The sequence below is a fragment of the Mus caroli genome, chromosome 8 (genome assembly GCF_900094665.2).
Source record: "Mus caroli chromosome 8, CAROLI_EIJ_v1.1, whole genome shotgun sequence".
Taxonomy (NCBI): domain Eukaryota; kingdom Metazoa; phylum Chordata; class Mammalia; order Rodentia; family Muridae; genus Mus; species Mus caroli.
The window spans coordinates 64,282,786-64,301,285 of NC_034577.1; the positions used below are offsets into that span (position 1 = coordinate 64,282,786).

General features: G+C 48.9%; 2 protein-coding genes across 2 annotated transcripts in view; both read left to right on the forward strand.

Annotated features, from left to right (window-relative positions):
- The first annotated feature begins 3,240 nt into the window (after positions 1-3,240).
- Positions 3,241-6,968, forward strand: Fam32a (family with sequence similarity 32 member A). Its single transcript, XM_021170015.2, has 4 exons — positions 3,241-3,380; positions 3,461-3,602; positions 5,451-5,504; positions 5,707-6,968. Exons 1-4 carry the CDS (start codon positions 3,307-3,309, stop codon positions 5,773-5,775), a joined length of 339 nt encoding a protein of 112 aa, XP_021025674.1. The 5' UTR covers positions 3,241-3,306; the 3' UTR covers positions 5,776-6,968.
- A 2,237-nt stretch (positions 6,969-9,205) lies between these two features.
- The window catches only part of Ap1m1 (adaptor related protein complex 1 subunit mu 1), a 16,982-nt gene continuing 7,687 nt past the window's right edge, over positions 9,206-18,500 (forward strand). Inside the window, exons 1-3 of the mRNA XM_021170584.1 lie at positions 9,206-9,424; positions 15,572-15,728; positions 18,058-18,125. Coding sequence (XP_021026243.1) covers positions 9,383-9,424; positions 15,572-15,728; positions 18,058-18,125 — 267 coding nt within the window. The 5' untranslated portion in view covers positions 9,206-9,382. The remainder of the gene's footprint in view (positions 9,425-15,571; positions 15,729-18,057; positions 18,126-18,500) is intronic.

The window sequence follows — 18,500 nt, forward strand, 5'->3', positions numbered from 1 at the left end:
GAATTGAAAGAAAAGAAAAGAAAGGGAAAGGAAAGAAAAGAGAAGAGAAGAGAAGAGAAGAGAAGAGAAGAGAAGAGAAGAGAAGAGAAGAGAAGAAAAGAAAAGAAAAGAAAAGAAAAGAAAAGAAAAGAAAAGAAAAGAAAAGAAAGGTGAGGGAGGGGAAGACTGAACTCATCTAAGCAGAGTTAGAAGAGTGGTTTACAGGAGCCTGGGGAGAGGCTAAATGTCACACTGTTGCAGATAGGATCAATAAGTTCAAGGGATCAGTGAGCACAACACCTGATTATAATTGGTGACATTAGATAGTTAATTTTTGTTTTGTTTTGTTTATTTTGAGACAGTCTCACTATGTAACCCCTGACTGGCATAGAACTTGCTATGTAGAGCAGGCTGGCCTTGGATTTACAGAGATATCTTTATGGCTCTATATCCAAGTGCTGGGATTAAAGGTGCACACCTCCAAAGGTTTGAATTTTTTATGCACTCTGTACATGTATGGCCTGGAACTTGCTGTGTAGACCAGGCTGGAACACGTGCCTTGATTCTCCCGCCTCCTTGTGCTCATCTGAGTACTAGGATTGTGGGGCTGCAGCATCACACCTGGCTAGTTTTGAATTTTTTATTTTATGTTACTGGATTTACTTTCCTTTTTAAAAGTGTGCTGTGTTCTCCCTGTGTGTGTGCACCCCTTGTGTACCTATGGATGGTTGTGAACCACCATGTGGGTGATGGGAACTGAAACCTGGTCCTCAGCTCTTAACTGCTGAGCCATCTCTCTCCAGTCCCTAGTCTTAAAAAAAATTAAGGAGATTTTAAGGGTTTTCAACACACACACACACACACACACACATAACAGGGCTAGAAAGATTTCTCAGGCAGGACCTGAATTCAATTCCCAGAACCAACATGGCACCTCACAAGAATTTGTAACTCCAGTTCCAGGGCACCCAACACCCTCTTTTGGCCTCCTTGGGTATCAGGCATACACATGGTGTACTTAGATACATGCAAGCAAAACACTCATACACAACATATATATGTTTTATGTATAAAACCATAGAACACAGAGAGAGAGACACTCTTAAAGCCAGAAAGAAAGCCTTTATTGTTGGCCAGAGGCTGCCTGGTGAACTTCCCATGTTGTGCAGCCCCAAGGCTCACAGTTCTTTGTATTTAATGCACAAAAATCACGTCTTGGTTGAGATACTTTAGTTAGCAAGAATAGCAAGAAGCAGAAGTGAAAGGCAAGGTTGGTATATTTAGGGACTTTCCTGGATTCTGGAACTATGGACTAGATTTTTGATGGATTAGATCTTTGTTCCCATTTTAGCAGGTGTTGGTCCTGGGTTTTAAGGTCAGAATGGTGCTCTCATTTTGGTTCTGGAGTCTGATTATATATATATAATCAGGGTGGTTCCCAGGCTATGGTCCAGCTAGAGTCCGACAATTCGATAATTGTTTACTCCACAATGCTAAATGTCTTGGCTGGTCTTCAGTATATGCTGGAATCCCAAAGAAGCAGGCTCTAATGTCAGTGAAAGTACAGGATACACTATAAAAAGCTAGGGCAAGCAGGCATCAGCTGCCAGAAAAAGGTGTGGCCCAAATTAAAAGTGGATTTTTCCATCTCAAATGATCTGGATTAAAATGGGATCTTCCCACTTTAAATGATTTACTTAGAAAAAAAATCCCTTACAGGTGTGCCCAGCACTTGAGTTTTATTTAATTCAAGATGTAGTCAAGTTGTAAACCAAGAATAGCCATCAGATATAGAATAATAAGTGAGCCTGGTGTAGTGGCTCAGGCTTAACATCCATAACTAAGGGAGTCACAAGCTTCGGGGCTGTATAAGGAGAGCCTCGCACAGAGAACCTCTCACAGAGAGAGAGCCTCTCACAGAGAGAGAGAGCCCCTCACAGAGAGAGAGCCTCTCACAGAGAGAGAACCTCTCACAGAGAGAGAGCCCCTCACAGAGAGAGAGCCCCTCACAGAGAGAGAGCCCCTCACAGAGAGAGAGCCCCTCATAGAGAGAGAGCCCCTCACAGAGAGAGAGCCCCTCACAGAGAGAGAGCCTCTCACAGAAAGAGAGCCTCTCACAGAGAGAGAGCCTCTCACAGAGCAGCAGTAGGGGCCTGATTCCCTGCACACACAGTGGAAGGAGCAAACCAGCTCCCACAGTTGTGCTCTGACCTCTACTTGCTCTACACAGCACACAAATAAGTAAATGTAACCTCCCCACTCCCCAAAATTGCTATAGAAAACAAAAAAATCCCAGCACATCTGTGATCCCAGTAGTTGGGAAGTAAGGTTGCTGGGCATGGTGGCACACACCTTTAAACTCAGTCCTTGGGAAGCAGAGGCAGGTGTATATCCCTGAATTCACAACAGCATGGCCTACATAAGGAGTACAAGGAAGCCAAGGCTACACAGTGAGACCCTGTCTCAAAACAAACAACCAAAAAAGACAGTTTAATCGTCTGCTACATAGCAAGCCTGTCCTCTATAAAACATCAACAAGACAAGCTAGGGCAGTGGCACACACCTGCAGTTCCAGTTTTCTGCATGCTGAGTCAGAACTGCAGCAAGCTGGAGGTCAGAGCAGTCTACACAGCAAATTCCACGTTTATCAGACTCATTTAGTGTCATGACACTTCTGCCCTCAAACTCACAGAAAATAATTGTTACCATTGAGATGACTCAGCAGACAAAGGCTCTTCGTCTATAAATATGACCACATCAGTCTGATTCCCAGGAACCCACAGGGTGAGAGGCCTGAGAGTACTGCAAAGTGTCCTCTGTCCTCCACATGTGCGCTCTGGCATGTGTGTACACACACTCACATACACGTATACAGGTAAGTAACTTTTAATGTAATTTTTAAGATTTATTCTTGCTTATTACTTATTTCGAGACACAGTCTTTAGTTCTGGCTGACCTGAAGTCACTATGTAAAACACGCTGAATCCAGAGATCTAGAGATCCTCCTGCCTCTGTCTCTGGGGTGCTGGGTAATTGTAATTTTCTAAATTGTAAAAAAAGTAATTAAGTAAATAATGCCACAAAGCAAAAGTGGATGCCCATAAAGTCAGAAATGGACGCCCAAATACGAAGTGTGGCTTTAGGCGAGCTATGTTGTTGGACAGTTGCCAAGGCTACCTGAGACCGGAAGTGTGCCCTTACTCTGAACCCTGAAGACGCGTGCGTCCTAGCTGACCAATCAGAAGGAAGCGAGGAGGGCTTCGGCCGGAAGTACTGTTTGCAAACAGGAAGTGTGGCGGAGCTCTCGGGACACGGCTTGCGAGCGCTATGGAGGCCTACGAGCAAGTCCAGAAGGGCCCCCTGAAGCTGAAAGGCGTGGCAGAGCTCGGCGTGACAAAGCGGTGAGGCCCGGGAGCCCGCGGTCTGTCCTTGAGGGCCGACCCCCAGCTCCGGCCCCTCTTACCGGCCCCCTCTCTCTCAGGAAGAAGAAGAAGAAAGACAAAGACAAGGCCAAGATGCTGGAGGCCATGGGGACGAGCAAGAAGAGCGAGGAGGAGAAGAGGCGCTGCCTGGACAAGCGCACGCCGGCGCAGGCAGCCTTCGAAAAGATGCAGGAGAAGCGGGTGAGGCGGGCAGAACAGGCCGGCTCCCACTGCCCGTGTAGCCCAGGCCTTCTCCCAACTCCTGGTAGCCTGGATTGGTAGCCCTGCCTAAAGTAGTCTTCCTATCAGCTGTTAATGCTGGTCAAGTCCATTGTTCTTAAGTTACCACAAAGTCAGTTTCCATGACAATTCGCTTTCGTAGCTTCAAATGTACTTTTGTTATTTGAAGGTTGTGTGTGTGGATGGAACCCAGGCTCTTCTATAACCCTCTATGTAGGCTACAGTTGGCCCTGAACTACTGCCTCAGCTTTTTAGTTCCTGGAGAGGCTGGTATGGCCCACAAGGCCATACTAGTTATTTTGGGTGTTTGTTTGTTTAGTTTGCTTTGAGACAGGTTTTCTTTGTGTAGCCTTGGTTGTCCTGGCACTATCTCTGTAGACTTGAACTTCTAGGATGCAGTGTTACAATGTGATAACCCTGTTGAGAAAACCCAGGAAGGCACCATCTCCATCTAACAAAGGGCATCAATTATGTACTGGAACTCCCACAGGGTTTCTGGGATGTGTGGGTCACCTTGCTGTCTCGCAGCCAATTGTGTTCTCTGGTCTGGTCTAGCCTGTACTTCAGTGGAGTGTTTTGTTTTGTTTTGTTTTTTGCCTCTGCAACTGAATAACGACACGGGCTGGCTGGCTATGGTCCTGTGGCCCTTCTGGGCACCCTAATTGACAATTTGATACAAACTAGAGTCCCCTAGGGTCTGCCACCTCTTCCTGCTGTCGTTGGCAGCTCTGGTCCTGAGTGGAAGATTTTATTTATTATGTATGCAGTGTTCTGCCTGCATGTCTGTATGCCTGCAAACCAGAAGAGGGCACCAGGCCTCATTATAGATGGTTGTGAGCCACCATGTGGGCTGGGACTTGAACTCAGGACCTCTAAGAGAGCAGTCAGTGCTCTTAACCTCTGAGCCATCTATCCAGCCCTGGGTGGAAGACGTTGGAAATTTTATTTATGTGTGTGAGTGTGTTGTCTTCTTGTGCTGTGCTGCCAGAGCAGGAGCCGAAGGCAATGCAGCTTGGACTGTTGGAGCACACACTCAGGCATGGTGCCTCCTCAGGCTCCTTCGGGGTACTATGAGACCTGTAGGGGGGTATGTGAGATGGGCTGGGTAGAGATGGGGGTACTGCCAACCTGGTTCACTGGTGTAGCCTGTCTTCTACAGGACTTCAACGGACACCTGTACACACTCACTGACCACTGTGACATTCCCATAGGGTGTAGTAGGTGTGGAAGGGTGTCATTACAGAAAATTATGAGCCACCATTTGGTGCTGGCTCTGAGCTGAACTCAAGATCTTTAGCCCCCAGAGTTTGGGTTTTGAACCGTGTAACAGCAGAGAAAACTGAGCGTGAAGCATGCTCACTTCCATGTATCTCTGCTCTTGACTGTGTTGTGGCCCTTCAGTCTCTGCCTTCACTTTCCCTCTTTATGCTGTAAGGTGAAATAGCCAGCCAGATAGGCCTTCTCCCCCAAGTTGCTTTCCTGCCTGGGTATGTTGTCATAGCAACAGAAATGAGAGCTGGAGCACTGAGCATGCACTCGGGTTCTGACCTTCCTACCTGGGGTCTCTTACTCCAGAGAGGAGTCTGCTTGTGTGGGACATGGCTCCAGGCCACTCAAAGCCAGTTCCCAGCTTTTGGCAGGATCTGCCCATTAGGAATACTGGGGTTGTAGGGAGACTAAGCAGGGTCCCTCCCAAATATAGCAGCAGCTTTGGGCACCAATGAACTATGGCTCCCTACCCCCATCTGTGCAGCTCCAGCCTGGGCTGTGTCAGTCATGGGGACTCACTCTGGTTTCTTCTCTCTCCAGCAAATGGAAAGAATCCTGAAGAAGGCATCAAAAACCCACAAACAGAGAGTAGAGGTGAGCCCTGCACCTGTCGGCAGACTGAGTCATGGGGGGTAGCCAGTGCCCAGACGGTGCAGCTTGGACTGTTGGAGCCCACCCTCAGGCATGGCTTGTTTTGGGTGCTGTGAGACCTGTGGTGGAGTAGTATGTGAGATGGTCTGGGTGCAGGCGGCGATACTGCCATCTGGTTCACACTGATGTGGTCTATCTTCTACAGGACTTCAACCGACACCTGGACACACTCACTGAGCACTATGACATTCCCAAAGTCAGCTGGACCAAGTAACCTGCCCCCAGTGCCAAAAGGCAGAAGGCCAGGTTGACGATGTTTTGTCCCTCCGTGTTTTCTAGAATGTTTTACACCTGACTGGTGCATCTGCTGAGACCAGGTTTTCTGAGCCTTGATTAAAGTCAGGGTGTCTTTTCACTGGGTTTTGGTTTTGGGGTAGTTCCCTTTCCTGTTTGGACAACAACATTGTAGATTGACATGCTGAGGTCATTTCTGGGTGAAGGCCATGGAAGGATGGCTCCCTTCCCACCCCCATCGCGGCATCTGTCTTCACTTACACCACAGTGCCAGAACAGAAAGCTCATGTGGACCACCACAGAAGTTCCCACAGTGCTGCTCTATTTTGGGCCACCTGGACATCAGATTGCATCTGCAACATCACTTGAAGCAAGAGTGGGACACAGGACACAGGTCTGCAGCACACAGCCTGTCCCACAGTCCACCCAGTGGACTGCCATGGCAGATGTTGCTAATCTCAGTTCTCAGTGATGGCACTTGAGTTTTTTAAGTATGTGGCATGTGGCATAAGCCTGGTTGGCATTCCTGGTCTAAGGATACCAAATGCTAGACGTGGCCCAGGCAGAGTGCCAGCAGACATGGTGTAATGGTGCAGATGCTGCAGAGCTGTGGCATCTGAGGGACTAAGGGGACCACTTGAAGAGTTTCTGCACACACTGTTGAGAGATACAGCTTCTTTTGCCATAGATACTGAAAGAATAACAAATCAGTGGAGCTGACATGTCTGGAATAAAGTGAATACCAGTTATGGAGTGTGAATGTTGTCTGTCCTGGCTGTCCATCACAGGGACACCTTTCCATTCTGCTAGTGTTCCTGAAGAATGAAGAATGCACTCCAACTCAGGTTGTGAGACTTGGCTGCAAGTGATTTTACCCACTGAGCTATGTCACAGTCCAGGTGGACTGTGTTCACACCTGAGGGAGATGGTGTGTGCATACCTTGTCTCAAGTGTTTAGGACCATTGTGGATTTGGGGATTCTTCCAGATTTGGGGAATAGGGAACACAATGATTTTTGTAATATGTAATGAGGTGTTGCAGTGACTCACAGGTTTGCATACATTTGATTTGTTTGATTTGCTCCTGTGCACATAGCCTAAAGTCATATTAATTTTTTTCTGTCTTCAAACATAGCGTACAATATAGTCTTTTTGAAGAACTTTGTGCATGAAACGGATGTATGAGATTTTCTTGTTTGGGGTTTTTTGTTTGACTTGGAGTGGGGTTGGGGGCATGGGGTTGGCTGTCCTGAAACACTATGTAGACCAAGCTATCAGATTCTCTTGCTTCTGTCTCTGGAGTGCTAGGATTGAAGGCATGCACCACCATGCCCTTTTTTGCTTCCTTTACCTAGGTTCTATAGCTCAGGCTGCCAATCCATAGCCTTACCTAGAGGTTAGCAAGATGGCCTGCATGCCTGAAGACCTAAGTTCAAGTCCCAGGATCCACATGCTGGAAGAAGAGAACTGATTCCCACAAATTGTCCTTTGAACTCCACATACGCATACACAATACACACAATAAATATTTAAATAAAAAGTAAGGAGGAGCCGGGTGTGGTGGCACACGCCTTTAATCCCAGCACTGGGGAAGCAGAGGCAGGCGGATTTCTGAGTTTGAGGCTAGCCTGGTCTACAAAGTGAGTTCCAGGACAACCAGGGCTACACAGAGAAACCCTGTCTCAAAAAAACCAAAAGGGGGTGGGGATATAAGGAAATGGGGTAATATGATCAAAATACAAAATATTACATGTATGAAAGTGGCAGAGAAATTAAAAAATTTTAGACTGGGTCTTACTAGATAACTCTGGCTGGCCTGGAATACAGATCTGCCTGCCTCTGCCTTCCAAGTGCTCCTAATATTTTTAAGTTATGTGTCCATGTGAGTGTGTATGCATGAGTGCAGGTGTCCACAGAGGCCAGTGGTTACGAGTGAATACTGGCCTGGAGAGATGGCTCAGTGGTTAAGAACACTAGCTGCTCTTTCAGAGATCCTGTGTCTCACAAACATTTATAATGGGATCTGATGTCATCATCTGGCATGCAGGTATTACATGCACATAGAGGACTGATATAAATATTTTTTTTAAAAAACAAAAATAGGGCTGGTGAGATGGCTCAGTGGGTAAGAGCACCCGACTGCTCTCCCAAAGGTCCGAAGTTCAAATCCCAGCAACCACATGGTGGCTCACAACCACCCAATAATGATATCTGATGCCCTCTTCTGGTGCGTCTGAAGACAGACAGCTACAGTGTACTTACATATAATAAAAATAAATCTTAAAAAAAAAACAAAAAAACAAAAATACTGCTGCAGTCCTAAAAAAAACTGAAGGAGGGGGGGGGGGGGGGGGGAAGGGGGGGAGAGCGGAGCTCTTGCTACCCAAACTGAAAAACTGGGTTTGATATTATCTGGTACCTACATGATGGAGAGAGCTGACCCCTGCCACAGTACAAGAACACACAAAGTATAAAAAAATAATAATAATAAGCCCATGGCGGGGGGGGGGCGGTGTTGATGGGCTCCTTTGATTTCTCGGTGTCAGAAAGGTTAAGAATGGCAGAATTTGCCGGGCGGTGGTGGCGCACGCCTTTAATCCCAGCACTCGGGAAGCAGAGGCAGACGGATTTCTGAATTCGAGGCCAGCCTGGTCTACAAAGTGAGTTCCAAGACAGCCAGGGCTATACAGAGAAACCCTGTCTCAAAAAAAAACAAAACCAAAGTAAGGCTGATTACATTTTAATTCTGCCATTATTTTTATTTATTTATTTATTTATTTATTTATTTATTTGGTTTTTTTTAAGACAGGGTTTCTCTGTATAGTCCTGGCTGTCCTAGAACTCACTTTGTAGACCAGGCTGGCCTCGAACTCAGAAATCCGCCTGTCTCTACCTCCCGAGTGCTGGGATTAAAGGCGTGCGCTACCACGCCCGGCTCAGCCTTACTTTGAATTAGGCACAGGCTAAGTTACACACGTGCTACCTTGGGTTCACTGGGGCAAAACTGGTGAAGCCCAGTCAGTTGAGAGGTTGACAGTGACAAGTGATTGCTGATAAAGCTGGATTGCCATTGGGAGACTGACTTCCTTTAAGCGCCACCTAACGGCGAGTCACAGTCAGAGACGGGATATTAGTTTACTTCTGCAGAAAGCAAGGCTGTCTCGAAAAACCAAAAAAAAAAAAAAAAAAAGGCTCAACTCCAAATCGGTTCCGCTTTCAGCGTCTTCTCACAGCTTGGAAGCGTCCACCTTCATTCCACAGCTAGTCCTTCAGGTACAAGGAGTAATGACAAAGCTGCCCCGCCCTCGTCCTCCAGGCCCCGCTCATCAGGAAGGCCACGCCCCCTAACTTCCGGCCCGTTTGAGCTCTGGGTGAAAAATACTGCCAAAAAGTTCCTACTGCGCCTGCACTCGGTTGCGCGCCTGCGCACTTGCGGCTCCCTTCAGACCGGACATAACGGTCCACGCGCTGCTTCATGGACCGGAAGTGGAGGGGAAGTGTCTCGGGGCGCGCCGGGCCTTGCTGAACGCCCGCAGTTCCTGCCGTTGCCGCCGCCCTCGGCTACTGCCGAGACCTTCCAAAGCCGCCATGTCCGCCAGCGCCGTCTACGTACTGGATCTGAAGGGCAAGGTACTGAAGGGTTCGCCACCCTCCGCGTTGCCAGGCAACCAACGGGCCCTCGCCCTGTCAGGACCCACCCTGTTGCTAGGCAACTGGCCGACCAGCCCAGCTAGGGCGTCAGGCAGGCGGGGCAGCCTCACTTGCCAGCCCTACCCTGTTACTAGGAAATGGGCGGTGGTCTTTCCGCGAGTCCCGCCCCATTGCTAGCCAACTTGGTGGGCTGAGGTTGCTAGGTAACTGTCCGCTTTGCCCCTTTCCCTCCTTGTGCGCCTGGGTACCGGACTCTAGCTTCTCCTGCGAACTCCTGTAGCAGGACCCTGCGCCCCGGGGACCGTGCGACCCTTGGCCAGAGGCGTGGCGGGGCTATGGCCTTAGGTCGGTCCCTCGCTCCACAGGCTTCAGCGTTCCCTAGAGCCGCTGAGCTTCCTATGACATTAAGAGAAGCGGATGATAAAAGTGTGGTTTTAAGCCAGGCGTGGTGGTGCACGCCTTTAATCCCAGCACTCGGGAGGCAGAGGCAGGTGGATTTCTGAGTTCGAGGCCAGGCTGGTCTACAAAGTGAGTTCCAGGACAGCCAGGGCTATACAAAGAAACCCTGTCTCGAAAAACAAAAACAAACAAACAAACAAAAAGTGTGGTTTTAGAGGGGGAAACAGACTGCCTAGAGTCACACTGATTACTGGGAAATAGCGGCCTGGAAGCATCCTCGCCAGGCAGAAGCTAAGCCCTGGGCCACCGTGGGTTAGCCGAATCTGTCATAGCTCCACTTAGTCACTTGGAAAAAACACAAATAGATGAATACCTATTGGGGCCATGTCTTTATAATGGACTAGCAGCCGCAACTGAAGAATCAGGGAGAGCTATCCTGACTGGGAATAACAAAGACTGCTGAGACATGAAGGCCCTGCACAGAAACAGGACCCTGGCATCTTGCCCAGCGTTATCTGAGAAAGAAATCTTCATTTGTGTGTTTCTGCGGGTGTGTGGAGAAAGGAGACCCCTGCTACTCTTACATGGGCTCTTGTTATCGAACTCGGGTCACTAGACTGATTGAGCTAGGCTGCCTGAACCTTTAAAACACATGGATCTGCCTGTCTGTACTTCCCAGCAGAATCTGACTTTTTCCCCCTCTTGGTTTTATGAGACAAGTTTTCTCTGTGCAGCTCTGGCTGTCCTGGAACTCACTCTGTAGACCAGGCTGGCCTTGAATTTAGAGACTGACCTGCCTCTGCCTCCCAGGTGCTGGGATTAAGGTGTTTGCCACCACCACCTGGTAAGCACCTGACTGTTACCTGGGATTTGGGTATAGAGTTCAGGTCGGATATTTGGAAAATACAGAGTGAGCTGTCTCCCTAGCCCAATGGATGGTTTTGTGGTGCTGAGGATAGAGCCTAGAACAACAAGCTCTCTGTCAGGCAGCCACAGTGTACTCTATGCAAAAGCCTCTTCCAGGAAGGCACATTTAGCCTTAAGAAAGGCGCTGCCGCTCTACCTCAGGCTGTCAGAGTGGAAGACAAGTGGCCAGCCTCTTATGTTTGGAAGCTACCAGAACAGGTCCAGCCATAGTAAATAAGTCCAACATTCAGCAGTGAAAGAACATTGATGTCCAGTCTACATGGAAGAGCTAGAGCTTAGAAGAGCCCCACCCTCCACGTTTTCCTTAGTCCCTTGAGTGTGTACCTGCCTTGTATGTCACCCAAGATCGACAACTGGTGAGTCCCAGACCTGGGCCTCCTCCACAGCCTTCTGGGAAGCTGGGTAGGGGCAGTGTTCCCTAGGTCTCATGGCATATGCTTTGCCTTCCACCCTGGCCTAGAGGTACAGTGGGCTGCCTGTCGTGGCTTGCTAGTTCCTTTAGCAAACATCTCATTGGCACAAGCAAGTACCCATCCTGGGCTGAAGCTGTAGAGCCATATTTACATGTGGATTCAGCCAGTCTCCGCAGCTGAGCTGTATGATCATAGACAAGCACCTTGCTTTCCTAATGGATCTGAAGAGCCTTATCTGAGTTATTGAGTATAGATGTGAGACAAGCCTGGCCCTAGCAAGGTCAACAGAGCATAGTATCTGGGCTCCACAGGCCTCTTGACCTAGCAGAAAACACTTGGACCAGCAACCGAATAGTTAATTGCCTTCTGTTTGGCATTTAGAGAAGGTTATGAAAGACATCCAGGCAGAGCAGGCACCTGATGTGGTTCTGAGAAAGTGACAGATGTCCCAGTTGGCATGTAAGGTGTAAGTCAGCCCATAGACTGGTGCTGGGACTTTGGGGATGCAATGGGAGGAAGCTCCAGGGCCACTGCAGTTCCAGGCAGGAGTCCCCAGGTTGGGATGTGGTTAGACCTGCCTCTAGAAAGCTGTAGAGTTTCCTGCCTCAAATCAAACCAGCCTCATGACAACATGCCACACTGAGCCTCTCATTACCAAGGGATTCCATGTGGCTACTTTTGGCAAATAGGAGGTCCTCCAAGAACACTTGACTGCTGTCTGTGGCTCTGGTGACTCTAGGTTTGGAGTACAGAAGTATTGCTTCCCCTCCTTCCTCTCTCCATGCTTCCCTTTTGGGCACTGAGAACAAAGTCCCAGTTGCTCACAAAGACTTGTATAAGTCTCAGTTCTCATAATCTCCCCCACCCTCCCACCCAGTGCTTTTCCGTGTGACTCTGGCTCATTCCACTTTAGCCAGGGGGAACCCTAAAGCAGGTGTTGAGACAACCTGTCTGCTTCTGCCTTGGGTCCTTTGTACCTGCATCTGTGGAGAGCTGTGTGGCCTGGCTTCAGTTCAGACAACACCTCCTCCAGGAAGCCTCTCCTGCTTGCCCTAACTAGGATCATATCCTACCCCACCCTGAGCACACTGCATCTTCTGGCCCATACTGCCTACTGCATCACATGCATGTTTTATCTGCCCATTCCTTTCTCCTCCAATGTTCCTGAAAAGGCACACCAAACTTATTCCATACTGGCTCCTGATGCCCAGAGCAGAGCCTAGCTGACAGAACTCAGCAAGTTCCAAGGTGTTCTGCTGAGAAGGAAAAGGAGCCATGGAAAAGCTAGCATGTCACATGCTTTGGTGGAGAGGGTCTGTGAGTGACAGGGTGTACTCAGAAAATGTCCAAGATGATCATAAGGCACCCTGGAGGCCCTGGGTCTCAGAGGTGGACAGCGCTGCTGCAGGAGAAGGGTGTAGGAATGTGAGAGTCTCCTCTAGGGACAGGCAGTTGTCCCTGAGCTTTCTGTTGGGTTTGATCGAGGAGAGGCCACCCTGTCTAGCTTTTATTGAAGCTGAATCCTCTTCTGCTTCATGGGGAAGGACCATGGGGTAAGAGATGAGCAGAGAGAAGGGCTGTCTCAGTGTCTCGCTTGTCTCCCTACACTGCCACACCAGTTCAGAAGTGGCTGACCTCCCTGAGTCCCTAGGGGATTCCTGACACTCCTCCCTATCTCTTCAATCCTTGATTGAAGGTGAGGCTAGTGAGAAGGTCCCCAGTTGTCCCCAGACAGCTGTGACAGTGAAGGAACCATGTCGACCTTGGCTACCATGGTGGTAGCCATCACATAGCTTCACTCTATGTTTTCTGAGCAAGCAAACAAACTCCTGAGCAGCCCTGGTGAGGTAAACAGTCAGGCCTTCTGGCTGGCTCTGACCAGTCTAGCCCAATCCCTGCACATCTGGGGAAGAAAATGAGCTTAGAGCTGCCAGGACAACAGTTCTCAGTGAGCACAGGCAACCACACAGTAAGTGGGAGTAAGGATGCCTCTGAGATCGTGACCCTGCTCTCTCTCTTTCTTCTGTGTTACCTCAGGCAGGCAGCTCCACCTCTCTGAGCATTGTAATCTATAAAACGAACCAGCTGCTGGGCGGTGGTGGTGGTGGTGGCGGCTGTGCACATCTTTAATCCCAGCACTCGGGAGGCAGAGGCAGGTGGATTTCTGAGTTCGAGGTCAGCCTGGTCTTCAAAGTGAGTCCCAGGACAGCCAGGGCTACACGGAGAAACCCTGTCTCGAAAAAACAAACAAACAAAACCCACAAACTAACCAGCCTACCATATAAGTGATAGCAAGAGGAATAGAAGTGGGCAAGTGTGAGTTCCTCAGATGGGGTGGGGAGCATCAGACCCAAAAGCTTACTCTGTGGGCACTATGTCCCCACAAGGCCCAAAAAGGACTCGGAAGGAACTGTCCTCACTGCAGTCACCCAGCTAGAAGCAGCAGAGACAGTGCTTTCTGAAGTGACAGATTCGGCAGCAGGTGGTGCAGGTCCAGCACTGCAGCTCAGGATTGCTATAGCACACTGCCACACGGCCAACCAGCCATGCTGATAGCAGACAGTGTGACAAGACAGACACTGTCACCAAGTAACAGGGCCCTCACCCACAGCTTCCTCGTAGCCCCTTCCTGTAGCCACTTCCTCTGGGTGCTCCAAGGAACATTTCCTGTTTGGTTTTTTTTTACCCTGGGCATCTTCATGTCCTGCATCTCAGAGTCCCATGGCCTGCATTCACATTCTATATATGTCCTCCACTAACCCTGAATAGTAAATCCTGATTTTAAAAAAAAATGTGGGGGGAGGGTTAAGGGGAGAGGGATGCTGGTGTATACACAAGTGTGCAGGTGCCCCTGGAGGCCAGAAGAAGACATCAAATCCCCTAGAGCTGGAGTTACAAGCAGCTGTGAGCTACCCAATATGGATGCTGGGAACTGAACCTGGGTCCTCTGAAAGAGCAGCAGCACACTTAAGCAACAAGCCATTTTCCAACTTGAGATTTATTTATCTATCTGTTTATTTGGTTTGTGTGTGTGTGTGTACACATATAATTTTTATTTTATGTTCATTAGTATTTTGACTACATGTGTGAGGGTGTCAGAAGCCCTGGAACTGAAGTCATGGACAGATGTAACCTGCTATACAGGTGCTGGGAATTGAACCCAGGTCCTCTGCAAGAGCAACCAGTGTTCTTCATTGCTAAGCCATCTCTCCAGCCCCCTGTTTATTTGGTTTTTGAGACAGGTTTCTCTGTGTAGCCCTGGCTGTCCTGGAACTCACTCTGTAGACCAGGCTGTTCTCAAACTCAGAGACCCACTTGCCTCTGCCTCCCAAGTGCTGGGATTAAAGGTATGGGCCACCACGCCTGGCTCTAGGATTTTTTTTATTTATTTTTTATTTTTTATTTTGTTTGTTTGTTTGTTTCAAGACAAGGTTTCTCTGTGTAGTCCTTGCTGTCCTGGAACTCACTCTGTAGACCAGGCTGGCCTCAAACTCAGAAATCCGCCTGCCTCTGCCTCCCAAGTGCTGGGATTAAAGGTGTGCACCACCACACCTGGCTCCTCAGACATGTTTTTGTCAGAGCAGACTGTCCTTAGACACCACAGCACTGTATTGGAGGGCCCTCAGATTCTGGAATCCTGGGTTCCTGGAACCTAGCTGTGGAGTGTTTTGGGTAGGTTCAGACCCAGATTCTCCATACATATGTTGAAAGACATATCTTTGTCTCTAGTCTGTCTCTAGTTAAGATTCAGCCACTGAAGTGTTCATTTATGTGGGCTGACTCACACCTGTCATCCCAGCACTCAGGAGACAGCAGCAGGAGAAGCAGGAATTGAAGGCTGTCCTTGGCTACATAGTAGATTTGATTTGTACCTGGGCTCCTTGGACCCATCTCCACTCCCAGCTCCATTCTCCTTTGAGTGTCCATGGACACACAATTTCTCTGATTCTCTAAGATAAGCCACTGGGTCATGCTTAACTCTGGTGTCGCTTTCTGAGGAGCCACTAACTTTGCCATTCCACAGTCCCCCTGGATGATGGACAGTGGTTCAGGCTCTGTGCAGTGAGGAAGAGCAGGGCAGGGTTATTCCTGTCCAGGCCTCAGTGGGATCTCATAAACTTGGACTCCTCAGGGATAAGGTGCTCAGGAGAGCCAAGTGCACCCACATGAGGAGGTCTACATGGAGTACTCACAAGGCAAAGCTTGCCCCAGCGTCTGTGGGAACAGTCCCTCCTCTCTCTGCCTTCTGGTGCAGGAAGAGCCTTGGGGTGGGAATTCTCTAGGGTGGAAATCAGACTAGCTTCAAGTTGTGTCCTTCACAGATGGTCCTCAACCCTACCTCAGGCACTCAGAGAGGAAGCCATGTATTCTTTCCTTCCTGATGCAGGTGCTCATCTGCAGGAACTACCGTGGGGATGTGGACATGTCAGAGGTGGAGCACTTCATGCCCGTTCTCATGGAGAAGGAGGAGGAGGGCATGCTGTCACCTATCTTGGCCCATGGTGGCGTTCGTTTCATGTGGATTAAGCACAACAACCTGTACCGTATCCCTATGCTGCGGAGTCCGGGTTTGGGAATGACATGCCTGCCCACCAGCACAGGACAACAGAGTAGCCAGAAGGCATAGGCCTAGGGAATGCTAAGTATTCCAGAAGCTGCAGCTGTGGAGAGGAAGGGAGGGGTACATGGCAAGAGTAGGAGCCAACTTGGCCTGAGGTTGTCCTTTGGAGATGTGTCATGTTAAATGGGGTAGGTCTTTGGATGGGGTGGGCTGATTATAGGTGGCTTGGTGGTCTAGATTTCTGGCTGCTGTGTATGGCCACACTGTGGACAAATGAGGGAATCGGGGTAGGAGTAGGGGTGGAAAGTTCTCATGTACCCAACATATCCAGCCCCGCTTCAACCTCAAATCAAGTGTGGTGCCAAGTGGAGACCCACCATGGGTGCACCCACCACTTGGGGCTTTGAGCAGACCTCTGAAGATCTGGCTATGCAGTAAGCAGTAGGGTGTACCAGGTCTTTAGCTGTCAGTCCCCCCAGGGTCAGTAAGTAAATGTGTACATGTGTGTGGCCCCCAACAGGCACAGATGCCAACTCTTCCCAGAGACACAGTCTTCCCTTGCAGCTCCTGATCTGCTCTCCCACCCAGGCATAAGTTTTTTTTCTGATATGTGAACTCCCTTGTGGAGTGGGCCTAAAATCCAATAGAAAGGTATTACCCATGGTATTACCCATGATATCTGTGCCACTGTTGCACAATCAGGCACATGCTGCTTAGCATGTGGTATTTTAGCACACAGGGTCCATAGCTGAGCAGGAATATTGCTGTCTATTCAACAATAGCCTTCACAGCCCCTTCTGGCATTATGAAAGCCACCCAGCAGGGTGGGAGTTTCCATTTGGTTCCAACTTAATTTCCCCATGTCCGACAGTCCAAGTACAGTGTCTTCAGTAATAGGCTCTTACCTTCTAGTTTTGCCATACAACCAACAGCAATAGCCTGCATGGTTCTTGGAGCTTCAGGATTTCCTGGTCAGCAATTCACAGGAGATAGTCTACCCTTTGCACAGGGATTTTCATCCAACAAACTGATGACCTCCAGGAATGTCTCTTCCACCAATGTAGGGTACCATTTGGATTTAAACTCTTTACCTGTTTTTTGTTTGGTTGGTTTTTGTTTTTTTTTTGAGACAGGCTTTCTCTGTGTAGCCCTGGCTGTCCTGGAACTCATTCTGTAGACCAGGCTGGCTTTGAACTCAGAAATCTGCCTATCTCTGCCTCCCAAGTTCTGGGATTAAAGGCATACGCCACCACTGCCCTGCCTCTTTACCTGTTTTAACAACCTTTTATTTTATTATTTTTTAAAGCTTTCATTTATAGGAATATTTTACCTGCATGTTTGCAGGCCAGAAGAAGGCATTAGATCCTTCTGGAACTAGAGTTCCAGCCAATGGTAAGCCACCATGTGGGTGCTGGGGATTGAACGCAGGTCTTCTGGAAGAGCAACCTGTGCTCTTAAACCACTGAGCCATCTCTCCAGCCCTCCATTTTTCCTTTCAGTTATCCAAGCCTCAGCTGGGCTGTAAGATAGGTAGAAGTACCATTACACCTAGTTGTCTTCATCCATGTTAGTGAAGTGGCTGCTTGTCACTTGTTCTCCATGGACATCACACATGATGCCTAGTTGGCTGAGACCCATGAAAATGCTTGTAAGAGGCCTGTGGCTATGTGTACACCAGAGAAGTGAGTGCATATTTTTCATGTCTCACTGATATCCTATTAAATCTACCTGCCAATCTTTCCCAGGACTGATTGATTTATATAAGTGTCCCATTTGTTGAGGCCATAATCAGAAACAGGCCTAGTGTTTGGAGAGCATGTAAAATAGCAGAATATGTCACAGGAAGGCCAGCAGCCTTAGGTAGTTTCTAATCTCTGTTGGCTTCCTTATGACCAGACTTTATATGATCCCAGTGGGAAGCTTCCAAGGGTACCTGAAAGGAAATGGCCCATACTTTGATCTACTGTGGGCTCCCTATTTGGGGTGAGTAGACATGTGTATAGCATTCCCCACCAAGCTTTGTCACCAACAGGAAGAAGAGAGACATGGCCCTGCTGCTTCCCCACCCAGCTGGGCTCTCCCAGTCTTGCTCCTAAATACAGTACCCAGAAGCTACCCTTTAAACCTTACACTCTCTGTGTCCCCAAGACTCCTCTGCTTACCACATGCCTCTGACCTGACTCAGATTGGGGGCTTAGTCCTAATCTTGGGCCCAGTATACCACTGGAGTGCAGCTGGTGTAGGGAGCCATGGGGATGGGCACCTATGATTTGATATCCTGGCCTCAAAAAGCTCCTTGACTGCCACTGCAGTGGTCGCTACTTCAAAAAAGAATGCTTGTGTGTCACTGGTGTTCTCCTTCCTCTACAAGGTGGTACAGGTAAGGCCCCAGTGGTGGGACTTCCCTCCTGGAGAGGGCTTTGGGGATTGCACTCCCTCTTGGGTGGGTGCCTCTTAGCCAAGGGTAGGAGATGGGGCAAGGGAACCCATTGTCTTTTTGGTTTCCTCCTGAGCAGGTCCACTGTGAACAGCCTGGCTTTGCCACCTCTAATTGGTGGACTATGATTGGGGTGCTGGGGCACATTTTTTCCCAGAGCTGGCCTTTCCCACTTGTGTGCTTCTGTGTTAGTGTAAAGACCAGGTCCCTTCATTAGCCTCCTAGCTACCCATAGAAATAGAGATGCTATCTGGGCGTGGTGGCGCACGCCTTTAATCCCAGCACTCGGGAGGCAGAGGCAGGCGGATTTCTGAGTTC